The following is a 21,911-nucleotide window of genomic DNA, read 5'->3' on the forward strand; positions in this document are numbered from 1 at the left end:
CCAAGACGGAGCTCCTCTAGGCAGCGTCCGACATGCAAGCCCGCAAAGCCACGCCCAACTGGTTCATAGTTTTAAACCAAGTATTTTTAATGGCAAGCGGAATTGCCCTAAAAAAATTTATATATGAATGTTGGCAGAAACACCATCTTGATAACATTACACCTCCCCACAAAACTTAGCTTAAGATTGTCTATGCGATTTAAATCTGTTTTGAATTTTGAAAGCAATGGATCTAAATTAGTTTCTACAATCTTAGACACATCTGCCATTATCTCGATCCCAAGATAGGTTGCCTTTCGTACAACCCGCAGGTCATTAATCTGGAGTCCCTTGCCGACTACCACAAGAGTTTTATGCCCGAAGGTCTCTGCCTCCTTTTCAATTTCGACTAGTGCACCAAAAGGGTTGGGGGTCAAGATAGAGAAGTCGTCAGCGTACGCCAAGATCTTAGTGCTCCCTCTGTTACTATGTATAGCTAAAAACTGATTATTATCTATCATTTTTCGGACCAAAGGGTCAATATACAAAGCAAATAGCAGGGGGGGGGGGGAAGGGCAGGCACCCCTGACGCGTCCCCCTTCTAATCGACACCGGATCTGATAGTTCCCCCATTACAGCGATTCTGGCCACCGGATTGTTATACTTTGAGATAGCCTTAATGAAGCCAGTACCAAACCCTCTGCTCTCAAGAGTTGCCCATAAAAACGGCCAGGACACCCTGTCAAAGGCTTTCTACGCATCATGTAGGATTAGCCCGATGGCGTCTCCCGTAATCTCTGCCGAATCAAAGAGAGCAATCACTCTCTGAATATGATCAATTGTGCTCCTACCCGGACCAAACCCATGTTGGGTGGGTGAAACCAATTTTTTAATCACTGAGGCTAGCTGATTTGTCAGAATCTTGGCATAGACCTTTACACCTCTATTAATTAGCGTTATGGGCCGATAAGACCCGAGCTCCCTGACCAACTTCCCTTTTTTGGGAAAGACCACAATGTTGGCCGATCCCCATGACTCAGGCGCCCTCTGGCCAGACTGGGCTTTTCGAAAAATTCCAACCATTATTTCCAGTAAGCAGGGGCCAATTTTTTATAGAATTCCCCTGGGATAAAATCAGTGCCCGCTGTCCTCCCGTTAGCCAAGGAGCTGATGACATCTGCTACCTCTTCAGCCGTAATGGGTACCTATAGTGCTTCTCTTTACTCCCTAGTTAGCCGTTCTCCTGGAAGCTCTGCTAGATAATCCCAAATTTCCTCATCACTTCCCATAGTTTCCTCGGTATAGAGTATTTGGTAAAAATGCTTGAAAGCAACCCTGATGTCTGAGGCCTCAGAAACTAACCCAGCTTGAGGATCATTGATTGCGAGGATTGCTCCCTTGTCTAGTGCGTACCGCAAGCAAATGTCCCACTTTCTTGCGGCATTCATACATTTTGGATCTCCATGCTGCGTATTTCCCTACCACTTTCTTTGTTGAGACTTCTAAAATGTTGGATTTGTCTAATGTGACCAGAGTTTGTACTTGGCCTACATCACCCCCATTCATAATAGCTTCAACCAATTGCGTCTCTGCGTCGTCTAATTTATCATAGAGTTTCTCTAGGTAGATTTTACCCGCTTTCTGAGACCGCCAGCCATACCCTGAAGTTTCCCCCCTTATCCCAGCTTTCAAAGCGTCCCATACAATATACACTGAGTGCTACCCCTGTTCTCGGTTATAAATCTAGAAATCCATGCTCTCATATGTGCTAAGTACTCTTGGTCATAGATGAGTGCTCTATCAAAGGTCCGCAGCGGTACCTTCCTCTTTAAGGCCTGAAGTGGAATCTCTTGGACTAGTGGATTGCGATCAGACATGACCCTAGGAAGTTTGAAGATCCGGCAGTTAATATAGAGACCCTGAGACACAAAAAAATAATCCAGCCTGGTATGTGTCTGATGTGGTGCTGAAAAGAAGCCATAGTCATAGGGTTCTTGCGAGGCCCAGGCATCAATAAGTCCATGAGTCAGATATAGATTCAGCAGAGCTTTAAAAACTTTGGGTTTACGTCCTCTATATAAGCTAGTCCCGAGCTTCATCGTATTAGCTCTCAGATTTAAATTAAAGTCGCCACAGATAATTAAAGGCAATGGCCATCCAACAAGTTCCATATTCAACCAGTTAAAAACAGCTGGATCATCGAGCACTGACCCATAAATTGAGTAAAGCGTAAAGGAGTAATTATCCACATTACATAGAGTGAGGACCCATCTGCCCAGGTGATCTGCCTTAGAGCGTAAGAAATTAAACCTTTTTCTGCGAGCCATAATGGCTACCCCTTTTGTGCGTGTGCCTTGAGTTGTGAAGGAAACTAACTGATAGCCTGCTAATTCTGCCACCTTTTGTCTCCCCGCTTCAATATGGGTCTCTTGCAGACATACTATATCCGCATTCAGATGCTGGAAATCTTCATTGACCCTACGCTTTTTGCGTGGACAATTCAACCCACATATATTAACCGATGAAATTCTTAGCTTACCTCTTGTCATTTACTACATTCTCAATTGTCTAAATGAAAATCAGATAGCAGATCTGTCGAGTCGGCTGACACAACAAATTCACGACTGGGAACTACATCCGCAGGTTCTTCAACCATTCTTTCACAAGTGGGGTCATCCAGACATAGATCTGTGCGCCACACACAAAAACGCAAATGCCCAACCTTCGCCGCCAGGTTTCCACAACCACTGTCCAAGGGCAATGCGATATGGATGAACTGGTCAGGCAGATTTGCGTACACTTTTCCGCCAGTACCACTAATACCATTAGTAGTACGCAAACTCCGACAACAGTCTCTCAAACTAATCCTAGTAGCTCCCACATGGGCACGGCAACCGTGGTACACAACACTGCTAGAACTCTCTAGTTCCACACCAAAAGATACGATTTACTCCATCCCTGCTAACGCAGAACCATGGAGACATCCGACATCCAGACCCAAATCAAATGAATTTAGCGATCTGCCTCCTGAAGTCTTAGAGTTTGGTTAGCTTAACCTACCACCAGACTGTATGAACATCATTAAAGAAGCTAGGAGACCTACTACCAGAACGTGCTATGCGGCTAAATGGAAGAGATTTGCCATTTACTGCAATAATAACCAAATTGATCCTCTGGATGCTTCCACCCAGAATATCATTTGCTACCTTTTACATTTACAAAGGTGTAACTTGACATATTCATCTATACGCCTGCACCTTGCAGCAATTGCAGCATATTTACAAAACCGAAAACATCTGTCTCTTTTCAGGGTACCTGCAATTAAAGCATTTATGGAAGAATTAAAAAGAATCATCCCACCCAGGTTGCCACCTTCTCCGTTGTGGAACCTAAACGTTGTTCTTACAAGACTCATGGGACCCCCTTTCGAGCCTTTACATAAATGTGAACTGCAATTTCTCACGTGGAAAACAGCTTTCCTTATTGCTATTGCCTCTCTTAGAAGAGTAAGTGAGATACAAGCTTTCACAATACAAGAACCATTTTTACAAGTACATCTTAATAAAGTGGTTCTAAGAACTAATCCAAAATTCCTTCCAAAAGTCATTACTCCTTTTCATTTAAACCAATCTGTAGAGTTACCTGTGTTTTTCCAAAACCCAGACTCTGTAGCATAAGGGCTTTACACACACTTGATGTTAAAAGAGCTCGTCTCTACTATATAGATAGAACTAAGACTTTTCGAAAAACAAAACAACTGTTTGTGTCTTTCTCTCCACCTCATAAAGGCAACCCCATCTCTAAAGGTGGAATTGCAAGGTGGATTGTAAAATGTATACAAATATGCTATCAAAAAGCAAAACGTACATTAACAGTTCCTCCTAGAGCGCACTCCACACACAAACTAGGAGCCTCTATGGCTTTCTTAGGAAACATACCCCTAGAGGACATATGCAAGGCGGCGACATGGTCTACAACACACACCTTCACTAAACACTACTGTGTTGATGTGCAAGCCAAGCAGCAAGCTGCAGTAGGCCAAGCTGTCCTTAAAACTCTCTTTCAAACTACTGCAACGGATACAGGTGACCACCGCTAGGGCAGACGCTGCTGCACAATCGATGCTAAGTGTACAATCTACAGCTCATATGCCTCGAACGGAAAATGCTAGTTACCTGTAGGCATCTGTTCTTGGCACGTAGAGCTGCAGAGTTGTACACGCCCTCCCGCCTCCCCGGGACCTGTATCCATTCCAGCTTTATCTTACTTAGATGCACACGCATGGACATCTTTTTCTTTACTTCTACTAACCCCATCATTTCCCATCATGGCGAAAAACAATCTAAGGATGGAGCCGATGCCCATGCGCACTATCGTCCAAGGGAGGAGTCACCTATCTTGTGACTACAAAGACTTCTTCTAAGACGACAACATCATGCAATCATCCGAGCCCAACACCAGGTGGCGATCTAATGCTAAATGTACAACTCTGCAGCTCTACAAGCCAAGAACAGATGCATACTGGTAAGTAGCATTTTCCTTTTGCTGAATGTGGAGCTCGTCAGTCTTCAGTAGCTTGGTTCCAGTGGAACAGTGTCAAGGGACTCTTGTCTGGACGTACCCTTTCTACTTAAGGTGTTTCATCAGGCACATACGTTGATGGGAGTCATTCTTGAGGCAAGCTTAGCCCCTGACAATCGTTTAGTGCAAATTTCTAACCTATTACCCTTTTCCACCATGCTACCTCAGTTTGGACCCACTAGACGTGGGTCTTGTGCTCACTGCAAGTGGAACCAAGGTGCACTCGATTGATGAGCAACAGTCAGGATGAAAACCGGTTATGGATTGAAGTGCTCCGGTCAGGGAGTACCTGGCTTGGCAATTCAGGATCGACTCTTGGTATTGGAGCAGGATAAAGACTGATTTGCAAATCCCTGTACCCAAACTGAGGTGACATGGTGAGCAGAAGAACAATGGGCTTGAATGCTACTCCGAGCGATTGTCAGTGGTTAGACTTATTGCAAGTATATCTCATCGTTTGTGTTTTGGATATGCTGGATAGTGGGCAACCCGGGTCACACTCAAGGGTTGAAGAAGGGTTAACCTTAAGCAAGCCGCAGTGCATATTTAATTCATTACACAGTGCGACTAGTTGGCAGCATTGTAGTTGTCTTTAGGTAGGCTTTTTGGCATTTCAGTATTTGTGCTGGATGAAAGCACTGCAAAAGTTATTTGGATGCTGATCTTTCTCAAGAGACTAACATTTTTCTGGCATGCTTAACGGATTTTGGGTGAGTATAACAATGTACATAAATGCACACTGCTCAGCGATTGTTATAGCATGAGTACCAAATTTATACCTCTCCCAGTTGAGCTGCCTTTATTAATTGTTTTCTTGTCTGTGACATTTGTTTTCTTCTAGTATTTAGGCCAACTGACATCGATTCCTGGATACTTGAATCCTTCCAGTCGCACTGAGATTTTACATCTGATCGATAACGCAAAGGTGAGTCCTATTGTGGCTCCTCTCATATAACTGGTATTTGTTTAGTTGTTAATGCTTGTTTTTTTTTAATACCTGCAACAGCATGCTTTTCACCCACTTTAAAAGTCTTGGGGCTCTGTAAAATACAGAAAAACAAAAAATACAATAAAGAAGTCCTCCATAGTGTTCATCTTAACTCATAATTATTAGGACTAGGACCATGAGATATGCATCACGATGCACTCAGTAGTACTCTATGTAACTAAAGATAAAAGCCATCAACTAGAGTAAACCCTACCTGAGATGAAGCAAAAATACTAACATTACTGTAGGAGGATTATGTTATAAAAACTGCCACTATTATTTGATTTTCTGGTGTTTTGTGTGTTTTTCATTTGTTATTGACGGCTTTCTTAGAGAATGCAGAGCTTTTGCCCATCCATTGGTGGCATGCTTCATAACTTGGCCTGCTGTTTGCTATTGCAAGGTGTAATGAGCATGAGCTGGCTCGCCTGTAGGAACATTAGAGAGGTCATTTAGCAAGGGTTGGGATGTCAAATTATTGGTATGTTGTATGAGGGGTCCCTATCAATGTGTCTTAAGTATGTAAAACAAGGTCCTATAAGTTAACAATGAATGCACACAAAGCTTTTTAGCAACCGTTACGTAAAGAAGAACCTTTCCATTTCAGGGTAAGTGTGTGGTTGGCTGTAATAGAACACAAATAATATTGTGAAAAAGTAATAACTAATAAGCCATCCCCTGCACATTTGAACAATTCTATTTAGAAAGTTTAGCGGATATCTATTGTGAGTTTAGAAGATAGAGAAGACAAACTTACTGAATCTAATGTTGTTCAAGGGTGTCTGGGTATATTAACTTTTAGCGACAGCACTGGCGTGTAGTTGAAGGTAAAGCTATGGATAGAATCAAAAGATAATGAGAAGGCAAACAGGTGCGCTAATTGGGAATAGTTAGTATGACTGATCTAGGAGAGGCACTAAACTGCTACTGGTAAATTTTGCAGGTCACCCACTGACTAGCTGATGTTATGTGGGGGGTTGAAGCTGATAGGGTTCAAGTGTAACTAGACAGGACTCAAATCGTAGTATGAGAGCAGTATAATCTGTCCGATGGTCACACCCCTGGGTCTGTTAAAAATTGGAAGGTAAATGTCAATGAAAAGACAGCTCCTGCCGATTATATACAGGTTCTTGGAATACATTCTCCAGATTCCTAAGTGGATGTGTAAAGATTCATAATTTTATTAGATTTTGGGACAAGGTGATGGATATAACGCAAGAAATGAACAGCCGACATGTGTTTCTCCCATATGGCCATTCCACTGTAGAGACGCCTGCAGACTACTGCTTTTCTTCTTCCCCAACAGGATCTAGATGGTTTTTAAATTAAAATACATGCATCGAGAAAGCCCTTGGCGAGCTAGCGATGTGGGCGAAATACGTGTCAGCTGTTAATTTTTTTAACAACCTTCATACATGGTGATACAAATTACATCACTGGCATGTGCAGTAATTTGTACATGCGTAAAACACTAGTCTGCGTCACTTTTTTCTTTTTAAAAAAAAATTTGCCCAGGATATCTGCCTGAACAGAGTTTTCATTGCCTGAGAATTGTCTGCTTAACAGTTCTATTCCTCAGCAGTAGTAAAGAATTTGTCTGAGACATTGGATATTAAGCTGCTTTCTGGACAGCAGAAATCTTATCTCCATGCAATGATACTGCCAGAGAAATAGTCAAAAGTGCCAATTTTACCTTTTAACAAATCATTTGTTGACTGTACGAACACAGTGTTGGAAAAGCCACTAACCATTTTGCCTATAGCCAGACATGAACCTAGAAAACCCACACGTTTTTTTTGTCACCTGAAAATGTATTTGCTCAAGTCTTTTTTTAAACAGCAAAAAAATAACTTTTCTACTCTTCCTCGAGATCTGGAAACCAAGATTCTGAACCCTCTGAATAAGAAAATGTTTGCTAATTTTAAGATTTGGAATTGGACAGGCATCATGACTCCGTAAGCTCATGCCCTTTGACAGTTGGCTTATTTGGCCATTTCAAACCTGATGATTGTTATAAGGGTATTACGCGCTCTCCTGAAAACAAAACCCCTAACTCAGATGGCTTCTCTGCCTCCTTTTACAAAGCATATAGTAGTATTCTTGTTTGAACTTGCACTCTGTTTTTAGGTCTCGCCTAGACGAAGCAAAAGCGAAGCTTTTGCGTCTAGGGCGAGACAGCTTATGTTGTTACTTTTGGGGGAATGTGGACAGAGGAGATTTCACCTCGGGAGCGCGCACGTCGCTGTGCCTCTCATTCCCATTCGCAAACAAAGCCATACTCACGCATGCGCACATACACAGGCACACACACACACACTGCATACACACACGCACCCCCCCTTAAACAGACACACACACACACACACATACAGACACGCACGCATACACACGCCGCTGCCCCCTACCCCCCACAGACACACACCCCCACCCCATGCCTCGGGAGATCTGCCATACCTTCAGGGGACGAGATCCATGGTGCGCGCCACGCCTCCCTCACTGCCTGGAACGTGTGCGCGTGCTCCCCAGCCTGTCGGGAGCACGCCTCCTTCTGGTTCTTTCAGTGGCTATATGCTTGTTAAGGTTGGGGGAAAAAAGATGCTATGACTGTCAAACTGTCCGCGAAACTCCAGCGAGTAATGTTCTAAAAGCACAATGTATTTGCCTGTTAAGCAATAACTGCAACGGCTCTCGCAGCGCTTCATATCTCGCTCGCTGTTTGGGTAAAGACACAGAAAAGGGACGACAGTTGGTAACACCCCTTATGAGACCAGAACGTTTCAGGTCTACGAAGGCGCAGCCATGTCTAAAAGTCGTTTCTGTTGTGTTCAGTGAGAAGTTTTGTTGACACAAATGTAGGAATAGCAAATTTAGTGATCAATGTCCTTCTTTGGATAACCTAGTAAAAATAATACCATGTTTTTTTGTCCATTTATTATTTTGAAAACGAAACCGTATACTATAAAATAAATTCAGATCTAGTACGTATACGTCAGAACGATGAGAGAAATTCTCATTTGAAGACGACTACTTAAGCAGTGCCGCTTATTTCATCTCAGCCAGGAGGGTCTACGCCACTGACGCTGCTTTGCTCAGCCAGCCCTCTCTCCGCCTCGACCGCCTGCCTCCGCGCCGCTGAAGTGGGCTGGCCTAGGAGCTAACACGGCGCCGAGCTGCGGGTAGTAAACAGTCTCTGCAGCTGCACAGAAGGGAGCGTGGCAGCCAGGAGTGTCAGTAGGAGCTTCACTGCATAGGCGAGGATGGCGATGTCACCACGGGAGCTCACTCAGAACCCGCAGAAGAAAATATGGATGCCTTATTCCATGTTAGCGAGGGGTCTGCAAAGGCGACCATTCAGTCTGAGCTCACTTGGGAGAGACCGGGGTGGCTTCAGGAGAGCCCCCCCCCCCTCCATTTGCAAATAAGAGCACTCCAAATGTGTAGCACTGACGGAAGTGGATTTGAGTTAAATTGGAAAGTAGATATAGCGTTTGGGAAGACTTTCACAGCAACCAGGCGCTCTAAGCGATGTGGCAGAGGTAACAGGGACTGGGGGTTGAAAATCACTCTGTGAAGCAGCATACTAGCACCACAGGGCACGTGAGAGTGGGTAACTCTCTGTAGCGCCCTCTGGTGTAAACTTCTGGCGAGGGCGCCCTGGCTCAGAAGACGAGCGCCGGCGCCGAAAGTGTCTGGGTGCGTAGGGTTCGCTGTGTTGCCGCTGACACGCACTTTACAGCGCCAAACCTGCTCGTGTGGCGCAGTGCGTGAATGCACAGCTCCAACTGGTCTTCGAGGAGCACGACGACCTGCAGCTCACTCGGACCGGTGGTGGCGGTGAGAAATGGAAGTGCTATAATCATTGCACCCCCACCTCGCAGCTATGCACCATGTGAGATGTAAAGATGATTAAAGTGCATGAACCAAGGGCAAGGGGCGTGCAGTGGGTTGGGTCACTCTGCGTCGACAGCTCAGCAAGGATCTGTTTGCAGTGTCCTCAGGCTGTGATAGCGGCGCTATAAAAGGGCAGCGTACCTCCTAGACTTAAAGTGTGGGCGATGTAAAGATGCTAGAAGTGCGTCTACCTGCATTAATCGGCCTTAATGAGAGGGCGCTGGACATTATTCTACCGTAATGTCGGTGACCGTTGATTTATCCTGCCTTTATGAAGCTCTGGTCGTTAGCTTGCCTCCGTAAGCGTGCGGGGCATTCATCCGTCCTCGGGGGAGGGGGAGTCGCTATGATCTGCTCCTGTGAAAGGAAAGGGTTGTGTGTGTGTGTGTGGGGGGGGGTGACAGCAGGTGGGGACTGACAGAAACAAACGGCAATCCTTCTTATAGCATCCGGGTCTTTCTCTCATAATGCATTTATTTCAGATTGTTCGGCCTTCATAGTCCATACACCTCTTACATAACAAGCATTAAAAATGCAATCGGTCTTGCCTTTGTATTAAGTTAAAGCCATTTGCTTTGCTATACAATACCATTAGCAAAGCAAATGGCTTTAACTTAAAGGCGAGACCTATTGCATTTTCAATGCTTGTTTTAAATTGTATTCTTACATCTCAATCAGGCACTTTATCGATTATGGACTCAAAATTGAAATTGTAAAATGTTCCTTATGAATGCACCTCATACAGACAGTAGCCCTCCTTAATTGCCATGTCTAAATTTGTACAAAAATGTTAATAACCAAGTTATATACAATATGTCCAGCTATCAACTCACCTTACTAAATAGTAGTAATCAAAGATTGAATCAATTCCAACAAGTTTAGTCTAGAAATAACTAATCAAGGTAGCTGAACCCACCACATTCCCATGATAATTCTCTGTCTCTCTCTCTCTCTCTGTTTCTCTCTCTCTCTGTCTCTCTCTCTCTGTTTCTCTCTCTCTGTCTCTCTCTCTCTCTCCTGAGAAGGTAATTAATAGAGTGTAATGGAGTTACTTGTTCAAAGTGCTTAGTAAAACATGCCTAGGTCCAAACTTAGAAACCTATATTAAAGTGAACTTTGTGCATTCATGAAAAAGAATACAAATAGTGGAACCTTAACTTCATTGCTAAATCGTAAGTCATACGTTCTTATATAGCGCTTTTCACCGTAAGCTCTGAAGGCGCTTGCTTTTGGGAACCCGTCCTGGCCTTTGCCTGCGAGATTACCCCTACTGGGCATCCCCAAGGTGAAGACCAGGCATCCCATCGCGGTGGGGCCGTAGTGGAGATTAAGCAAGCTATTGAGTTGCAGAGTGTGAACCCACGATTCGAGTAGGCACTGAGGCGAGAATTATCGAGTCCGTAGACATTTTTAGCTCAAGGCCCTGCCTCGTTTGGGATTGAACCCTGGTCCCGGGTCTGACCTCTGCATCAGGGACTGCCTCCTCTAACCGGTGAGCCACACTTCTCTAACTTATTAGACCAGCTCTCCTGCTTCTGTCTCACTCTTCATCCTATCACTAGGACCTTTACTTAAAAAAATTAGTGCAGTGAATAACATTAGTGGTTTAAGAATTATCTCATAATGCAGTACTATGTTATGATGTTATCCTATGTTTCTTGACCAATCTAGAGGTATCTTTGCTGACTCTGCAAGCCATACTTTAAAAAAAAATTTGTTTCTGAACTTAAAATCAACTGTACAAAATTTGAGGGAATGGATATCTGTGTAAATGAAAGGGATTGCTTACAACCTTTTCAACGTCTTTTGTTTTAAGACTAGCTCACCCTTGAGGCCCCATAGCCTGTAGTTCCCTACCTTGGATAACCTCCAGGTGTGTGTGTTTGGTTGTCCTTTTCAGTGTCACCATTGTATGTGGATAACTATCCCAATAAAATATCTTGGAATTAACCGTTCCAAGTGACCTGAAGATATATTATATAATTGTGATGTCATGGGCATGTTGGAACACCCCGCTTCTTTGCCTTTAGAGATAGGGACCGCTCAAGATTTTATATTTTGGCAGAATTGCTTTCCTGAAGATAAACTTCCTCCCAAGACTCCTTTATGTAAGTTAGTCACTTCTCCTCTCTGTCCCAGGGTCAACAAAAAAAGCCCATATTTCAGAATTTGAAAGGTTTTTTTTTTTGTAACGAAAAAAGATCATGTACTACACAGTGGGGGTTGGCAGACTGGTCTTCTCTCATAGAGAATATTACCTACAAGCCATAGAGAACCATCACGCTTTATAACATTCAAACCCAACCATTACTAAGCTATGTGCTAAAATAGACAAAGGTTATTCTAATATCCCCATCAGATATTCCCTCTGGTTCTTCTGCAAACATAACAAACAAATAGCAACCCCACTGAATACAACCTCTGCTGTTTTAAATCACTGATGCTTGTTTTACTGAAACGACAATGCGACTATCTTCTCCGCTCCTTTGACCTTGGGGGAACAAAAGCTGGGGGGATGCAGGACAAATGATTCCACTCTTGGAGAGGAGAAACTGCTCTGGTGCTGAAACATTTTTACCCACATGGAGAGTTAAAATTGTGCCTCTTCTATTGAACATTTTCCTCTGATGGATACTTCTAAACATAGATTGTGTGCCTATTGAATATCCCCCAGCTTCCATCTGTATCTTGAATTTTTCATAGTAATTGTTACTGCATGCTGGTAGGTGACACTGTCAGACTCCATGACGACCTGCCACTGTCTCCGGATAACACAGTGCAGAGCTGCAGATAGCTACGGCCCCTGCATGCTGATATCAGTTCCCTTCTTTCCTCGCCCTTTGACATGGGTCCAGAACTCTTTTTCAACAGCTTGTGTCAAGGAAACTGTCGTATCTGAAAACAACAGTCCTCAAACCTTGTTGCGACTTCAAATGTCGGTCACTGATCCACCTGATGTCTGCCTGTAGTTTGAGTATCTAGGCACGACTTATATTGTGCAACAACTGCACCTTGATGCACACGAAGTCCACCAAGGAGCAGAAGGCAAACTATATGTTGTGGAGCACAGAAAGTGAGGTAGGTCACACTCTTAGCGTCGGGCTGGTTCCCTCTCCAGGTGCTGGTCCTGCTCCAAGTTTCCAAAAGTCCATTGACATCCTGGGGACCCAGAGTGCTGTCGCCACACCAAAGGTCTGACTCTCAGCCCATTCGGAGGCTGGTCCCAGGGCTGCCAGTTTCCTAGGCCATTGTCAATCCAGCAGAGATAGAGGCATTCAGGGAGGGCGTGCAGTAACAATTCGTTCCTGAAGTGCCTGTGGGGCACAGGAAGCCGCTGGGGCTCCTTAGTTGAACTTCTGCCAGCAGGTTCAGCCCTGGCTTCTTCCTGGCACCCGCCCACTTTACCTGGCACCGGAGGCCTTGTAAAAGCCAACTAGCCCGGCTTTGATTCAGATTCCAATGGATCCCAACACCCATCTCCGATTCAGGACCAGCTTGTGCCCACACCAGGCCTATATCTCGATATGTGATCCCTCAAGGTGCATCCTCAAACGTTAGAGGATCCGCAGAGTCTCCCTCAATGCCAGTACTGCAGAAGGGTGTAACCTTGTTCGAATTGGACTCTGCCATTCAATGGCTTCAAATGAGGACGACAATGAGGCAGCGGATAACTTACTCCCCCCTCACTATACATACAGATGATGGTTTTACCCACAACAGTAACCAAGCAAACTTTCTGACAAATTTCAGCCGGGGTCTGCAGCCTCAGATCCCTTGTTATCCTTTAGTGAGGACCTTACAGAAGCTTTGATGGCTACCTGGTCTAAGCCATGATCGGCCAGGCCTGTAAGTTTCCCTATAACTAAGTAGGTATCATCGGCCAGCCCCTGGCAATCAAGCTTTCCTGACACATTAGCCAACTTCAGAGAGATTTGATAGTTTAGGCATCTACTATTAGGGTGAATGTAAATCCATTTCCCACTGTGCCCACAAACAGGGAATCAAAATGCGTCCAAGCTTTGGAGAGAAATTCTTTTGTTTGGATAGCATGGTGTTATGGTCCCTGAATGTCAATTTCCTGCTGGGAAGATTTACACATGTCCTCTGAGACATGGCCAGAAAGATATTGCAATTCATACCTCATGCTTTTGGTACACCTTTGCTCAGATGATCCAAGTTGGACAAGATGCAGCCAACTACGTTTTGGGTAATGTGCAAGACACAAAGGGTTGTGTTGGTTGCGCATTGGACACCAGTGTGAAGATATAAAAATATATATAGATGTGCACCACATGATTTGCTGGGGACGAGCAGGCATCCTTGATGGAAATGCCTTTCAATGGCTCCAGACTTTTCTGTGAAAGCTTAATTCTACATTGGAACAATTTAAATGTAGCCGAGCTACGACTTACTCTTTATGTCTGGCTTCTCCTGTTCCACCTTCAGTACCTGAAGGTTCAGATGATACTTATAGGGTATTTCTTACCACAAGAGACAGAACTGGAACCTTTCCAGCAGCCTATTCATCCTTTTTGCTGCTCAAGAGGAGGCAGTGGTGGCAGAGGACAGCAATTGTAATCCTCCGTCTCACCTGCTGCAACAGCAGCGAAGTCCTATTGATTCCTTTTCCCATGGTCGTGAACAGCCAGTAGGTGGAAGAATTAATTTTTTTTTTACTCGACGGTCTCTCCACTGCAGTGGATCAGTGGAATTGCAGATTATTCAGAGTGGTTAATCCCTGTGAACACCTTCCTGCAGAAGGGCTCATTCAAGTTCATGACTTTGGCCCAGGTCCTTTTCTCCCTCTATTTGGGTAATTGGTTGGTGTCCTTGGACTTGAGGAAGCGTTCTTTCATGTGCCCGTCCTGCACACAGATGCTTTTGTTTGTGGTAGGGCCAGAACATTTCCAGTTTGCCATTCTATCCTTTGGCCTCACCTCTGCCCCTCAGTTGTAAGGAATATGTAGTTAAAGTATCCTCCAGAAAAATCGTTACAGAATGTAGGTAACTTGTTCATTTAGCACCCAGAGATGACTGTTACTTATCCCAATTGCCAAGTTTGACAGCTACCCCAACAATTTGTTAGGAAGCCTCTGGAGATTTAACTTACATAGGAGAACAGTTTGCCAATCAGTCAACTAGGTCCCACAATAAAGGGAAAAGTATGAGGAGGAATTGGATATGATTATCTCCGAAAACACTGGCTGTTATTTGGACGAGGGTGGCTAGCACATCGATAGGCGTTCAATATAAAGAGAATGCCTATAATATTTGATGCTAGGTGTGTTAGCACCTGAACAATTGATAGCAGTGCAAGGAGATATTGACTGATGCTGGAAAGGATGTGGCTAAAAGGCACACTTGCACATCTCTGGTGCCTATGCCAGCATGTCAAAACCTATTGCGAAAAAAACATAATGATTTTTTTTTTAAAACTCTGTACCTTACATTGGATTAATTTCATGCGATTTGTTGGCTACAGATGCGATGAAGGCAAATACCTGCTTCTTTCATTCATGTATCAATTAGTGACATTTGTTATTGGCTGTGAGACTCAGAGGCACCCTCCTCTACCGGCGTCCAGGACCCCGTGCACAATTCAGTGACGACATCACTGACTTTATCACCCCACACGCCCTCCCCTCCGAGGATTACATTCTATTGGGAGACCTCAATTTTCACCTGGAAAAGAGCAACGACGGCAGCACCACCACCCTTCTGGACAATCTTGCCAACCTCGGACTCAAACAACTGGTCACTACCCCCACCCACATTGCTGGCCACACACTAGACCCTATCTTCACTTCCAGCAAACATGTCTCCTTCAGTCATACCACAGCTCTCCACTGGACGGACCACAGCTGCGTTCACTTCACATACAACAAGTCCACAATCTACAACCATCCTCAACCCACCATGCGAAGAAACTGGAACAAAATCACCATCAACCAGATCTCCTCTTCGCTTCTTCAAAACCCTCCTGTCCACTCCTCAAACCCCGACCAAGCAGCCACTAACCTCACCCAATGGATATCCAACAGCGCCGACTTTGTAGCCCCGTTGAAAAAACGTCAAAGCAAACCTGGCAGCAAAAACGCCTCCTGGTTCAACGATGACCTTAAGAAATCGAAGAAACTCTGTCGCTCCCTCGAGAAGGCCTGGAAAAAAGACCCAAACACCAGCACCAGGGACGCCTTCAAAAACGCCACCCGCATACACCACCAACTAATCCGGTCTGCCAAGAAAGCCGCATTCAAAGACCGACTAGACAACAACGCCCACAACAGTAAGGAACTATTCAACATCGTCAAAGAATTCACCAACCCATCAGCCAACTCCAACGACATCACCCCTTCACAAGCCCTATGCGACTCCCTAGCTTCCTTCTTCTACAACAAAATCGCAGACATCCACAACAGCTTCGACAACCGACCCGGAGACCAACCCACCCAACCTTCTGCAGGACCTTCACCCCCCCCTGAACACCCTCAACGACTGGAACCCAATCTCCACTGAGGACACCATCCGCCTGATGAACTCCATCCACTCAGGATCCCCAACTGACCCATGCCCTCATCACATCTTCAACAAAGCAGACTCCATCATAGCACCACACCTCCGAGATGTCATCAACTGCTCCTTCAACTCCGCCACCTTCCCGGAAAGCTGGAAACACGCAGAACTCAGCGCCCTTCTGAAAAAACCCACAGCGGACCCCACCGAACTCAAAAACTACCGCCCCATCTCGCTTCTTCCATTCCCTGCCAAAGTCATCGAGAAAGCTGTCAACAATCAACTCGCCGCCTTCCTCGAAACCAACAAATCCCTCGACTCCTCACAGTCCGGCTTCCGAGCCAAACTCAGCACTGAGACCGCACTCATCGCTGCAACTGACGACATTCGATCTCTACTGGACAACGGAGACACAGTCGCCCTCATCCTCCTCGACCTCTCCGCTGCCTTCGACACAGTATGTCATAGCACCCTTCTACAGCGCCTCAGAAACGTCGGAATCCAAGGAAAAGCACTGGAATGGATCACTTCGTTCCTCACCGGAAGAACCCAGAGAGTCCGCCTCCCACCATTCAAGTCAGAGGCCACTGAAGTCATTTGTGGCGTGCCACAAGGATCATCTCTCAGCCCCACCCTCTTCAACGTATACATGAGCCCCCTTGCGACCATCGCTCGCCAACACAACCTCAACATCATCTCCTCCTACGCTAACGACACTCAACTGATCCTCTCACTCACCAAAGACCCTAACAGCGCCAAAACCAACTTACACGAAGGAATGAAAGAAGTAGCCGAGTGGATGAAGCACAGCCGTCTGAAACTGAACTCCGACAAAACAGAAGTCCTCATCTTAGGCACCTCCCCCTCCGCCTGGGATGACTCTTGGTGGCCAGAGGCCCTTGGAAAGGCACCCATCCCGACAGACCACGCACGGAACCTGGGCGTCATCCTGGACTCCTCACTCTCGATGACCAGACAAGTCAACGCCGTTTCATCATCCTGTTTCAACATTCTTCGCATGCTCAAAAAAACATTTCGCTGGATCCCCACCGAAACTCGTAAACCGGTCACCCACGCACTGGTCACTAGCCACCTGGACTACGGAAACACCCTCTACGCCGGTACCACCGCAAAACTCCAGAAAAAACTCCAACGCATCCAGAACGCCTCTGCCAGGCTCATACTAGACATCCCGCGTAAAGAACACATCTCTGGTCATCTGAAAACCCTCCACTGGCTCCCCGTAAATAAGAGGATTACTTTCCGCCTCCTAACCCACGCACACAAAGCACTTTACGAACTTGGACCTGAATGCCTCAACACACGACTGTCCTTCTACACCCCCTCCCGTCAGCTACGATCCTCCAACCAAGCTCTTGCCACTGTACCTCGCATCAACAAAACCACCATGGGAGGCAGATCCTTCTCCTACCTGGCAGCTAAAACTTGGAACTCTCTTCCTACTCACCTTCGCCTTACTCAGAACCACCTAGCATTCAGAAAGCAACTTAAAACTTGGATATTCGACAAGTAATTCCCCACCCCTCCTCAAGCGCCTTGAGACCCTATGGGTATGTAGCGCGCTATATAAATCTTTTTGACTTGACTTGACTTGCTTTGGCATACAAATGGAAGTTGTCAGATTGAATTAAGATATGGCACCTGAATACAGTGGAAAAATTATCAACATTAGTGTATGATATATTTGCGAAATATGAACAAATATGGAACCCTTTAAGAATTTCGTCAATAGCAAATTACGGAAAGATGCCCAGTCCAAGTGTGTAGGAAGGGTGAAAAAGAATAATTCTGATTCTACTGATTAACATTCATTTTATTTTAGAAGTTATTGATATCGCTGATCCACCATTCTCTCTTAATTCCCTATCATTTAAATGAAATTGTTATTTTTTGTTGTTGGTGCTTACAGCTGTAAGTGGATTTCTGTAAATAATTTTTAACATAAAGTGCCCTTGCCCGACATGATGTAACAAGTTGAAGGATGTAATGCTTTCCTTGCGTGGGTTTACTTTTTATCGCACCTTCTTGATCGGATGCTTTATTCTTGTTATTTTTTTCCTTTCTGTTTTTTCCATTTCTATGGAAATGAGTGAAAAGTGTCAGATTTGTTAAACAAAATAGGTGTTTTTGACCTTCCTTCCACTGGAAAGAGTAGAAATGTGGTACCTTGGTTTTTGGAGTATTCAGTCTTCAAGTTTGATGCTGGCTCTGGAGGCATCTTGCATATTGCTGGTGCTTCAGGCCTGTAGAGATTGCTACTGCTGAAGTGGCTGCTTCGTATACAATGGAATCACTCTTATCGCTATGAGTGCAGTAAAGAGCCTTGCCTCCATATACACCTTCTATAGATTAAAACTGCAAAGTTAGTCTTGTCCAGATTGAAGAGGAGTAGACAAAGATGATGCGTTACATTCGGAAAGCAGGAGATATACAGCCAAGACCTCTGTATGAAGAGTCTTTGAAAATGTTATGTGTCCTCAACAGAATAATTGGTCCATCAGCAATTCTTTCAGCAGGTTCCTGCAGCACACGAACAGATCTTGGTAGATCAATAATAAAGGGCCAGGAGTCGGAACGTCCCACAGAAGTGCTGCAGATGATCTTTTGTACTTGTGGTCTCCCTCAGTTGGGCCTTTTTACTTCAGGACTGAAAAGGAAATGTCATGCGTATTGCTCGATAGTTTCCCCAAAGGATTGGATTCACTGAGTTTGTTAAGAATAGTGTGGCCATACTATTTACAATATAATTTCTCAAAAAATCAATTGATTCAAAAGGTAGGACAAAAGATTCATCAGCAGAGTGACCATATCATCTAGACCGCTTTAGATTGGCTCAGACATTCTTCCTATTTAGAAATCCTGGAATACATTCATGTTCTTCCATGGACTCTTATTGTGCAGGATGATTGGCTCTCAACAGACGCATCCAGTCCTACACCGGAGAGTTCAGATCTTAACTCTATATGCTTGGATTAGGAAATATTAATACTTTTCTTTCCGAAGAAATGGATGTTCTGTTCAAGGCTAACAAGGCCCTCACCAAAGTGGGATCTCTCTAGTAGAAAATATCGATTTGAGTGGTGCCAATGACCAGTTTGGATTCTTTACTAGTAAGAGCAGTGGCCTGGCAGAACAGGTACTCTGTTTTGGCACTATGAATGGGTATTTGCAGCCAAGGCATATTATTCTCTTTGTCTGTGATGTTAAGGTTTTTACAACTAGTTACAAAATTAGTTTCCTTCATTCTGTTTCTGATTTCGACTTTGAAATTTTATTTGGTTCTTATTTTTTTATGAAGCACCCATTCAATAATCTTTATTCTTACCATTTAAAGTATTTGTCATGTTTCTTCGCTATGCATTTTCCAGGAATGTTGGTAAACTTTCATTTCCATCAGCTGCTGCTCTTTTGACAGCCTTCTCTAAGGATCTAGTTATGTTAAGAGCATGGTTTATTTTACCCATAGTGTTGAAGGTTGTCTCTTTGCCTTAGTTGTACCATCCTCCTTATCTGTTGAAAAGGGAGGCAATATTGTATATTCTCAACCCTAGAAGTGCCAATAATTTATTTTATACATGTTTATTTAAAGTGGTATAGCTGAAGCCTAGCCACAGGGCATTAATCATTATCTTGTAACAACTAAGCAGTTCAGAGTTGGTGTAGAAAAGTGTGCAAGAATGTCGGAAAACAAACCATTTGATATAGATTTCGTAAGTTGTTAAACATTTTATAAACTTGCAGGTATTGAATTTTAAAGACCACTCGGCTAGATGAAAGCTCGTTACTTTGACTCTTTATTGAAGGGTGTTCAGATTGAGGCAATTTGTCAAGCTGCCATCTCACTTTCTTAGCACTCTTTTTCAAAACATTACTGTTTTGATATGTTTTTGAGACATGAATCTCAGGTATTACAGATGTCGTTCAGAGCGTTTTTGTGTAAGGTAATACCTTTACAGAGATCTTTTCTTAACACTGCTTTCAGAGTGGGTCACATAATGAGTCTGAAGAAGCGAGTAGCCGTAAGAACAAGTTACGTACCCTTTGCAATGTTCTATATAATTAATATGCATGTTCAGAAAGATTCCATATCATCCTCTTCCCTTCTCTTTGCGTGATTCTGAATTTTAGCTGTACTGATGTCATCAGTGCTTATAGTGTTCTATGTTGAATCCTTGAGGTCTTGTGGATCAACTGTGAATGTTCAGCAGTGCCCCCAGGTACAAGTGATACTGCTTCAAAATTTATTCATGACAGTCTGTCGCCTAGGGATGTTTCTCATAACTATTTTGCTTGAAAATATGCATCTATCACCCTGGTGAAGTAATTTGCTCTTATGAAGGTAATTAATCCTGGTGTTGATGAACATTCTCATACAGTTTAGAGATCATATCTAATATATTCATTCTGGGACCAAGCTGAGGATCCAACAGGAGCGATTATATTTTCCACACTTCCCCCATATCCCCAGCCCACCAAATGCAGTAGGAGTATGTTCGCAACAGACCTAGGGGAAGTGCAATGGAATATAAAAAAATAAACTGAATCACTGACTATCAGCACTCTGACTCGTCACTCTGCTGAGCACGCACTAATGTCTACTGGGTCATTGTGGATTTCTAAAGATAAGATTAATTTTGCAAGTAACTTATCTCTGTAGTTCAACATATGCTGTTATAAGTGAAATGCATGCTGAAGGTGGAATGGCATTGCTCTTTCTTTCTTCTCTAGATAATGTCCCCCCATGCCCACCAAATGATAGCCATTGGAACTAGAGCTCTGTAACACAGAGAACTGTTATTGTTGCAAAAAAATGTATCCTGGTTGTAACATATGCCGATAAACTAAGTCTTCAAGGTTTTTCTCAAGTCTGCCAAAAAGATTCTGGCTGCAGCAACAGTATTTTGATTGCGTAGTAAGGACAATCTGGACTATGGGTGGCTATAACTCGCATAGTTTATTATTTTCGTAGCACAAAACTCTTGCATCCAAATGGAACTAGAGGACGTATTTTGCACTAAGAAACTATAGCTTAATACAACAGAACACATATAGTAGTAGCCACTTGCTCTTGCTGAGTTCTTTGTTCCTGTGCTTGTGCTGTAGATATTTAAACAATCTAATCCACGGAAGCTCTAAAAGAGGGAACCTGATACCAGCAAGGATCTGGGAAGCACATGTGAAGTCTGTATATACCAGTGAACAGAAACTTACACATGTAAAGGGCCACTACACACAGAGCAATCCAGAAATCGCCAGGACAGATCGCCCCAGGTTTTCTGCGGAACTCACAACTCCAAGCGTGGCAGCTGTTCGCACTGTTCTGAAAAGGATCCGGAAGCCCGTTGAATCTATCTCAGGCCCATACTTCTTTCCCGGTGCACACGTACTACAAAGGATGCCATCTGCCAGCTTTACATCTTGGATATGGTGAAGAACATGGCCAGTTTCGGCAAATTCATCTACCAAGCACTTTCACTCCTGAAAGAAAAAATGCCACACCGAGGGAACGCATAACAGTTTAACGTGCCCCACCACAACAAAACTCTACGCCGCAAAGATGACTTTTACCAGGGACTCTAAGAATGAACTATGGTAATATTTTATCTTTATTTGTCAATAATATAGTCAGCAGAGCTGGCTACACACGTTCTTGCTGCTATGATTTTAAAGTTTAACCACATTTTAATTTATAATATATGCTTTTAATTCTTTATAGTAATGATTTTAAGTAATCGCACAATATCTCCTCTACAGATTCCCTTACCGCCCGCCGGCTGGAGCTTTGAGTTTCGCGTGGCGCGGCGCTACGGCGAGGTTGAACGCCCGGGCCGTTTATTAGCCAATACATTGCGTCCTCCCTGAGACCCCACGTACATAATTTTTATGACATGTCCCGACGACTCCCTTGTCCAGTCCACCCCTGCGGTTTGCGACCTGT

At 44.1% G+C, this 21,911-nt stretch overlaps 1 protein-coding gene across 2 annotated transcripts in view; it reads left to right on the top strand.

Annotated features, from left to right (window-relative positions):
• CCM2 (CCM2 scaffold protein) overlaps positions 1-21,911 on the top strand; it is a 399,736-nt gene that overhangs the window by 277,506 nt on the left and 100,319 nt on the right. For both annotated transcript variants that reach the window (XM_086940990.1, XM_086940989.1), the window contains one exon: positions 5,402-5,485. In XM_086940990.1, the coding sequence (XP_086797116.1) occupies positions 5,402-5,485 (84 nt within the window). The remainder of the gene's footprint in view (positions 1-5,401; positions 5,486-21,911) is intronic.

Source organism: Lissotriton vulgaris, chromosome 10 (genome assembly GCF_964263255.1).
Source record: "Lissotriton vulgaris chromosome 10, aLisVul1.2, whole genome shotgun sequence".
Taxonomy (NCBI): Eukaryota; Metazoa; Chordata; class Amphibia; order Caudata; family Salamandridae; genus Lissotriton; species Lissotriton vulgaris.